The sequence below is a fragment of the Gadus morhua genome, chromosome 16 (assembly GCF_902167405.1).
Source record: "Gadus morhua chromosome 16, gadMor3.0, whole genome shotgun sequence".
Lineage (NCBI taxonomy): Eukaryota > Metazoa > Chordata > Actinopteri > Gadiformes > Gadidae > Gadus > Gadus morhua.
The window spans coordinates 29,057,202-29,065,496 of NC_044063.1; the positions used below are offsets into that span (position 1 = coordinate 29,057,202).

At 48.9% G+C, this 8,295-nt stretch overlaps 1 protein-coding gene across 8 annotated transcripts; it reads left to right on the plus strand.

Annotated features, from left to right (window-relative positions):
• Nucleotides 1–2,422: 2,422 nt before the first annotated feature.
• On the plus strand, nt 2,423–7,943 carry LOC115528801 (zinc finger BED domain-containing protein 1-like). Of its 8 annotated transcripts, none has more exons than XR_003973379.1 (8): nt 2,423–4,670; nt 4,765–5,014; nt 5,271–5,818; nt 6,031–6,175; nt 6,368–6,599; nt 6,679–6,826; nt 7,148–7,249; nt 7,347–7,898. XR_003973379.1 is itself a non-coding variant. In XM_030337115.1 (8 exons), the coding sequence occupies exons 1-8, from the start codon at nt 4,406–4,408 to the stop codon at nt 7,713–7,715; spliced, it is 2,034 nt and encodes a 677-aa protein (XP_030192975.1). In that variant the 5' UTR covers nt 2,423–4,405; the 3' UTR covers nt 7,716–7,898. The 8 variants fall into 8 exon arrangements, 5 of the variants coding, with proteins under 5 accessions (XP_030192975.1, XP_030192974.1, XP_030192977.1 ...); XM_030337115.1 differs by having other exon boundaries at nt 6,701–6,826; nt 7,350–7,898; XM_030337114.1 differs by having other exon boundaries at nt 6,701–6,826; nt 7,347–7,896.
• The last annotated feature ends 352 nt before the right edge of the window (nt 7,944–8,295 follow it).

The following is an 8,295-nucleotide window of genomic DNA, read 5'->3' on the forward strand; positions in this document are numbered from 1 at the left end:
TTGTCTCTACAGATCCGGTCGTAAACTCCTTTTGATAACCCCAATCCTTTTGTCCCTGTCTCTATAGATCCAGTCGTCAGACCCCCCCCCCCCCGTCCCCATCCTTTTGTCCCAATATCCCAAATCCTATCGTAAACTCACCCCCCCTCCCCATCCTTTTGTCCCAATATCCCAAATCCTATCGTAAACTCACCCCCCCTCCCCACCCTTCTGTCCCTGTCCCCACATCCTATCGTAAACCCCCCTTCCCACCCTTTTCATCTCTCTCCGCAGGCCCTGGATTAGACCCCCCCCCCCCCCCCCCTTTCTCTTTTTATTTATTTTTTTATTTAACCCTTCGCCACCTTAACTCCTCCCTCTCCGCAGGTCCTGTCGCGGATCCCCATCCCCATCCCATTGAGTACTTGTTTACTGACAGATACGCTCGCAGCGCGGCGTGCGGATAGTGTGTACTTTGTCATTTAAGTGTTGGCCATAGGTAATAGGTTATCACAGCCTTTTGTCATACAAATAGAAATTGAGAAAAGTTTCTTTATCGATAGATAAGTTGTGTACTCCAAAACCGTCATACTCCTAGTACTTCGCAGCCCCTGTGCCGCGACCCCCTCCCCCACCTCTACGCCTCCCCCTGTAGGCCAACCCCGATACCTGCCTCAATGCTCCCCCTGCTGACCAACGCCGGCATCTACCTCTACGCATCCCCCTGTTGCCCAACCCCCATCTACCTCAACGCCTCCCCCTGCGGCCCGAAACAATGCCTGCCGCAGACCAGACAGCGGCCCCCAACTGCTCACCCACGCCTAGCCCCAGCAGACGCGCCTTTCCAGACATCATGGCCTCGCTCGATGTGCAACCTCGCCTAACGGAAGCGAGACCTGATCCAGACACTCCAGCCCAGATGAGGGCGGCAGTAGCCAGATATTTGGCAGCGAACGCCCTGAAGGACAAGGCGTTGTCTACTGAACAACAGAAAAAGTGGGCTAAGCGAGAGGAAAAGTACAGAAAGCAGTGGGAACAGATTGGAGTTTGGGCTGTTGGGGTAAAGGTCACGACCGGCCTTACCACAGCGGCCTGGGAGCAAACCCTGAAGGAGAGTGAATGGGCTGCGACAAGACGCGCAAACACGAAGAAGGTACGAGAGACGGATTCTGTCGACTACAGGAAAAAGAGGGAGACGTACACCTACGCCCTACTCAACGCCTACAATGCGGCAATAAACATGGAAGAACGGAAGAGGGAAGGGCGACCAACCGACCTTTCCCGCCAAGAGAAAACAGTGCTGAAAGGGCTGCATGCACCACCTCACGTCAAGGAGCGTGCGGCCCCACTCACCGTAGACGGAGCAGACGTTGGGGACAAAGAGACGCCATGTGGAGAGGCCAACACCAGTCTCCGCAACAACACCTACCCCAGCCTCGAAGAAAACCCGCCTTTCCCAAACAATACAAAGGCCCCACCACCATACGGCTGCTATGACCACCCGGCGCCTCGAGATTTACCTGCCCTCCAATTCCCAATACTCCACATAGAGAAGGGGCCTGTGGAAATCTCGTACAACGATCAACCCCCACCGTCGTTCGCAGGAGAATGTCAGGATTACGGTGGCGTTGAGTACGACTCGAAGAAGGGGCCAAAGGACGGGGCCGACCGCGTGATAAAAGGGAGGAGCGGCCCGGGTGCAATAATTGGTCGAGAAGCGGACCACCCTCCGGGCGCAACGAACGTCGGCATCCCCCAACCCTGCCCAACCGAGCACCAGCAATATCAACAGCTGCAACCCAACACCCAACCCTACTGGCCGCAGCAGCAGTTTCAACCCAACACACAGCAGCAGCAGCAGCAGCAGCAGCTTCAACCCAGCACGCAGCAGCAGCAGCAGCAGCAGCAGCAGCAGCAACAGCAGAAGCAACAGCAGCAGCAACAGCTACAACCCAACACCCAACCCTACTGGCCGCAGCAGCAGTTTCAACCCAGCACACAGCAGCAGCAGCAGCAGCAGCTTCAACCCAGCACACAGCAGCAGCAGCAGCTTCAAACAAGCACACAGCAGCAGCAGCAGCAGCTACAACCCAACACCCAACCCTACTGGCCGCAGCAGCAGTTTCAACCCAGCACACAGCAGTAGCAGCAGCAGCAGCAGCAACTTCAACCCAACACCCAGCAGCAACAGCAGCAGCAGCAGCGGCTTCAACCCAACACCCAACCCTACTGGCCGCAGCAGCAGTTTCAACCCAACACACAGCAGCAGCAGCAGCAGCAGCAGCTTCAACCCAGCACACAGCAGCAGCAGCAGCAGCAGCAGCAGCAGCAGCTTCAACCCAACACCCAGCAGCAACAGCAGCAGCAGCAGCATCAACAGCAACAGCTACAACCCAACCCCCAACCCTACTGGCCGCAGCAGCAGCTACAACCCAACCCCCAACAGCAGCAGCTACAACCCAACCCCCAACCCAACTCAACCCAGCAGCAGCAGCTACAACACAAGCCCCAACCCGACTCAACCGAACTCTACGCACCCCAACATCAGCTACAATACAATCCACAACTACCGCAACAGCAGGAAATACTACAACCCATCCAGAATCTACAAGGACATCCAAACTGTTCCAACCAAGGATACATGGGGAACTCGAACTCCCTTGACATTCAAGGACAAGGACAAGACAACTGTGAAAACCCACAATACGTGCAAGAGAACCCCGTAAACAATGATACAAGTACGGGGGCCATACAGAAGACGAATGGCACTCCCGCGGGAGCCACCTCGGGATCTAAGCAAGATCAACAAACATCAGCCTCCGAACCCGCAACCCGAGGCAGAAACCGCGCAACCAAGACGGATCGCCGCACTAGGAGGACCAAGACAAAGAGTACCAGTCCGAACCGGTCCGACGACGAATGCTCAGACGAAGAGGGCACCGACCTGATGGCACCCCTGATGACGGACGCATGGGACAGGAAAATATTTTCCTGTTGGGGACACCGAGAAAGGCACGTCCTGGCCCGCCGCTTGCCTTCGATCACGGCGGGAGCTCCGGCCTGGATCAGGACGTTCGAGGAGGAGACATCAGGTGATGTCCTGGCCATAGGAGATGTAAGGGCCATCATCAGAAAAGCCCATGGTTCCGACAAAACAATAGAACTGGAAAGAATGACCCATACTACTCATGTGCCAGACAAAGCACCCTTCGACAGATACCGAAATGCCTTCTGGGATAACCTCAAACGACAATACCCACCAGACCTCAGTGCAGTGGGAATCCAAGGCCTGGCCATCAAACCAGAAGAAACCATCCATGATTACGTAAGGAGAGCCGAAATCCTATGGGCAGACAAAAATGACTGCAGCGCGTACGAAAGCAGCCTGGCAAACAACACCTTCCGAAAGGCGGTCTTGGGTGGGCTACCGCCCGAGGCCCAGAATGGACTGGAGACGGTGGTTGGACTGTGCGTCAAACCAAAGGCAGAGTGGATGGAACACCTCATTCACCACCTCAATCTAAGCAAAAAGAAGCAAGCAAAGAAAGACCACGACGGAGGTATTGAGGAAATATTTAAACAGATGTGCAGGGTGAACATAGAAAAGGACGTGGAGGTGACCCGGCAGCTCAAAAGAGCCGAAGAAGACCAGGATTACGAGGCCATGATGTCCCTAATGTCCGAAGCAGTCCCTCAGGTGACCCCACTTCCAGAGTGGCTACGACAGGGCAACGAACCCACCGCATACGCTGCTTACGTGGCCGACGCCATGCAACAATCAGGTCAACAAAGACAGAACCAACCATACAGAGGAGGAGGCACAGTCCGACAAATGCTAGCATTCCTAGGACTGACAGGATATAGCCGGACCTACATCCCTGATTACACCGGCGAAACAACTACACTGCGACAACTCATCACCAAAGCAGGACACAGAAATCTAAAAGCCCCCTTGGAATGGACCCCTGAAGCAGAAGAAGCATTCAACAGGCTAAAACAAAGCATGTATAGTGCCGCGGCCCTGGCCGCCCCGGACTACAAAGAACCCTTTCACCTGGATGTGTCAGTAAAAGACTGTGTGTTCAACGGAATCCTATGGCAGAAACAACGAGGACAACGGAATGTCCTAGCCTACCACAGCTCTGCCCCGGAACCACCAGAAAAAGGACTCCCGAGTGTGGAAAAGCTATATGCGCCATCGCCAAAAGCCTGGACAAGACGTCCTACACAGTAATGACTAGGGTTGGGCACCGAGAACCGGTTCCAAAAGGAACCGGTTCCTAACGTCCGGTTCTGGAACTGTTAAGACGATGTTTGAATTTCGATTATTTTTATCGGTTCCTAAATGCGCGCGCATGTTTCCGGGGCGGGGTTTGTATTACTCCGCCGCGTGCTCCGCTAAACATCAGTTGTCTGAAGTTCGAACATGGACCGCAAACGCCGCTCAAAAGTCTGGCTTCATTTTAATTTAAAAAAGGACGGCTTCGCACAGTGCAACACCTGCAATAAACTTATTACTGCCAAAGGAGGGTGCACAACAAACATGATAAAACACCTTCGCCTGCTGCATGGTATAACAATTAACGAGTGTAGTGTGTTTGACGCGTTGCGTCGGTCTCGTGCTCCCGTCGCTTCCTCCACTTTGGACAGTCAACCATCAGCTAGTAACTCCTCATTGGAAACGGAATCAGGTTGGTACATAAAAAATATGATTGTCTTATTCTTAACAGACTAGCTTAAGTTATAGACTACCAGTTGCTAAAACTGTGTCAAATCTGTTCATAGTTGTTGAACGCTCGCAGAGTGATGCTAACGTTAACGTTAGCCAGTCTGAGCCTGCTGCTGCTGCTGCGGCTGCTGCTGCTACGTTAACCGGCCCGAGACCCCAGCCAGCAAAGATACAACAAACTCCTTTCAGCATGGCAGCAAGGGGAAAGCTGTCAGCGGAGCAAATTGCTGAGTGCCACAGAAAAGTAACGGCGTATGTGGTAAAAGGGCTGCATCCCTTTAGCGACGTCGAGTCGCCCACATTTAGGTAAATAAATAAGAATAACGTTAAACTAACTTAGCTTGTAGCTACTTTATCTACCCCTGACCTAAGTTACAGTAACAGTTGAGGCTTAACTTTATTGACAGATTTGTCTTTGGCATAGTGCTCGTTTGATTTAAAAACATCACAACATATGGACATGTGCTGAAGTGTTTGTGTGTATTTATTGCAAATTGCTTTTATGCTCTGTTTAAAAGTTAAATGCTTTTAAGATATCTTATGTTTGTTTTTGTGTTTGCAGGGATATGATCCATTCAATAAACCCGAAGTACACCCCCCCTACAAGGGAGTGTTTAACTAATAGATTGATCCCGGCATGGTACAAGATAGAAAAATCTAATCTGATCTCAGAGCTGAGTGAGGTCAGTCACATAGCTCTCACTTGTGATGGCTGGACTAGCCTAACCCAAGAACACTACCTAACTGTCACAGTGCACTATTTAGTGGAAAGCAACATGAGGCAGAAAGTTCTCGCAACAAAAGCTGTGTACAGAGCCCAGACAGGAATTGTCGTGGCAGAGGAAATCGGCGACATCCTGAAAGAATTTGGCGTGTTTGATAAAGTAGTAGCCGTTACTGTGGATAATGCGGCCAATATGGACGTAGCCATCAAACGGCTGCAGTTTGTGAAGCTCGGCTGCTTCGCTCATTCACTAAACCTAGCAGCACAAAGTCTGTACTCCAGCAGCTCAGTGGCTCAGTGGACTGCAAAGATTCGTGCCATCATCGTCTGGATGAAGAGGTCGTCCATGGCGAAGGTGGTTCTACGGGAAAAGCAGGATGTCCTAAGTAAGAATCAATGTCTTGAGTTTAATTGGATACCACAAGGATCAAATTAAAGTACTTTTAGTAGTGCACTGCACACAATGTACATTTAGCTGGTATTAACATTGGTAAAACAATGCAACATTACATAAATCTGTCTGATTACACAATATCAAAGTTGCATGTCATATTGATGTCAATTCTCTATGTATTTGTGATTTTCTTGTTCATGTCAGACCTCCCTCAACATTCACTGATTCTCGATGTGAGAACAAGGTGGAATTCTCTCTACCTAATGATGGAGAGATTCCTTGAACAATACCCTGCAATACAAGCAGCCAGCTTGGACCAACGCCTGAGAAAGAATATGGAGAGGGACAGGTAGAGATAGGAAGATGTTATATAGGATATAAGAATGAAATTAGGCGTAAGAACGTGCATAAGGTACTAAGGAAGAAGTTAGCACACTGGTTTGCTGTATTATGCAGTGGAATTAATTTAAACTCACTTGTCAAATAGCACTGCTTTTGTTTAAAGAGACAAAAAAAAATCTATATTTTGAACTGTACACAGGCTTGATCGGCTGACAGATGGTGATTTCACCAAGGCAGAAGACTTCATCAGGCTGATGCAGGTTCTGTACACCTGCACGCTCTGTGTTTCCACTGAAAAAAGCCCAACAGCCGGACAGATCCTGCCGATCATCCAAAAGCTGGAGAAACACTTCGCTGCTGTAAATGGAGACACAGCATTTGTAGCTGACTTGAAGAAAAGGGTCTGGGGAAACATTTCTACCCGGTACAAGGTAATGACTGAGGATATCAAACGAATGAAGATTAAAATGCATTAAATACTTCTGTTCCTGTGGCTTGATGCAATAGTAGTTTTGTTTTTATTGTTTTAAAGAATGAGGACATCAGGTTCTTCTTGGAAGAAGCCACTGCCTTAGATCCCCGCTTCAAGAATAAGATGGACAACAACACAGCAGTCTGGGAACGGATCAAGGGGAAGTTGCTGGCAAACTCTGAAGAGGTGAAATGTCATTCATACACAAATATATATACTGTCTCCCTCACTCCTTAACATTTTATATTTAATTTGCATTTTACATCCATGCAGTAATCATTAACACTGTACTGTTTATAATGTTTTAATCACCTTACCACAACATATCTACTGTTAATCAGTTAAGTGCATGCCTTTATTAGCACATATTCTATTATAGACTGTGACAACTCTCTGTACTGGTGGCTGAGACAGTTCACTGCTGTTTAATTTTATTATTATATTCTATCCATCTTTCTATCCATCTTTTCTATCTACCTGTCCCTCTCCATATTATGTTCTCTGTAGTCGGTGGCAGTCAATCATGACCATTCAGAAGAGGTTGGTGTGATGCAGGGCGAGGGAAACCAGGAAGGTGTGAAGACTGAGAGCGAGGAGGAAGAGGAGAATGTAAGTAGATTACTGAAATTATATTTGGTATGTTCTTCTCAGTCATGAAATATGTTTTTAATGTTTTTTTTAACTGTTCTGTCCTGTGCTTGTTTAGCAGCCTCCTCCTTCCAAACAATCGAAAAAGTCTCCACTGGAGGAGCTTTTTGCTGAGGAGGATGCCATGAAGAGGACCTCACAAGAGGGGTTGATGTCCATGGAAAGTCGTGCTGAAAGGGAGATCCAGACGTACCTGGAAACGCCACCAATCATCACATCGTCTGACCCTGCAGCCTGGTTCTGGACCCAGACACAAACTTATCCTTTACTGTCATGTCTGGCCTTCTCATATTTATGTGTCCAGGCCTCCTCAACACCTAGTGAACGGGTGATTTCTACTGCAGGAAACACAATCTGTGCGGAACGGTCGCGCTTACTGCCTGAGAAGGCAGACATGATAATCTTCCTAAACAAGAACTGTTGTTAATGATTTGTCACAACTGCGCCAGGGTTTGAGTTTGTTTTATTTTGTTACATATACATCCACCTGGGCTGCAGCTCTTTGCTTTTTAGACTGCTGCCAACTTGTGTCACTTCAGCAGAATTCAGTTATAGTTACAGTTAGGGACCCTCGGCAATGTGAATAAATATAATGGCCTGTGTAAAGGCTTTTTCAAATGAAAAAATTCTTGTCTTTTTTTTCTCCTGCACCTCAAAGAATCGGAATCGAGAATCGTTTAGAACAGGAATAGATATTGAGAATCGGAATCGGAATCAGAATCGTTAAAATCCAAACGATGCCCAACCCTACAGTTAACAGACGAGCTGAGCTGGTGACGTCATCGAGTCCGCTGCTGTTCCAATTGCAGGTGCGTACTCCCGTCCATGGAAGTGTTTACTTGAAGTCCGGACTTGCCAAGTACAACATTCCAAGTCCACGAGTCCGTAGTTCGCGTACTTGGAATAGAGAAACGGCCTTACAGAATCCTCCCCTCTTACACTTCCTATTTACTTCTACGCAAAAATCGTCATATTGCGTCATCTTAAACAGGAAGTGTTGGAGATCG

Excerpts from the sequence above, each read along its gene's own strand:
- LOC115528801 (XM_030337114.1), top strand. The coding sequence starts at position 4,406 with ATGGACCGCAAACGCCGCTCAAAAGTCTGGCTTCATTTTAATTTAAAA. Across the intron at positions 6,827-7,147 it reads TGCTGGCAAACTCTGAAGAG|TCGGTGGCAGTCAATCATGA; the intron begins GTGAAATGTCAT and ends TGTTCTCTGTAG. Across the intron at positions 7,250-7,346 it reads GCGAGGAGGAAGAGGAGAAT|CAGCCTCCTCCTTCCAAACA; the intron begins GTAAGTAGATTA and ends GTGCTTGTTTAG.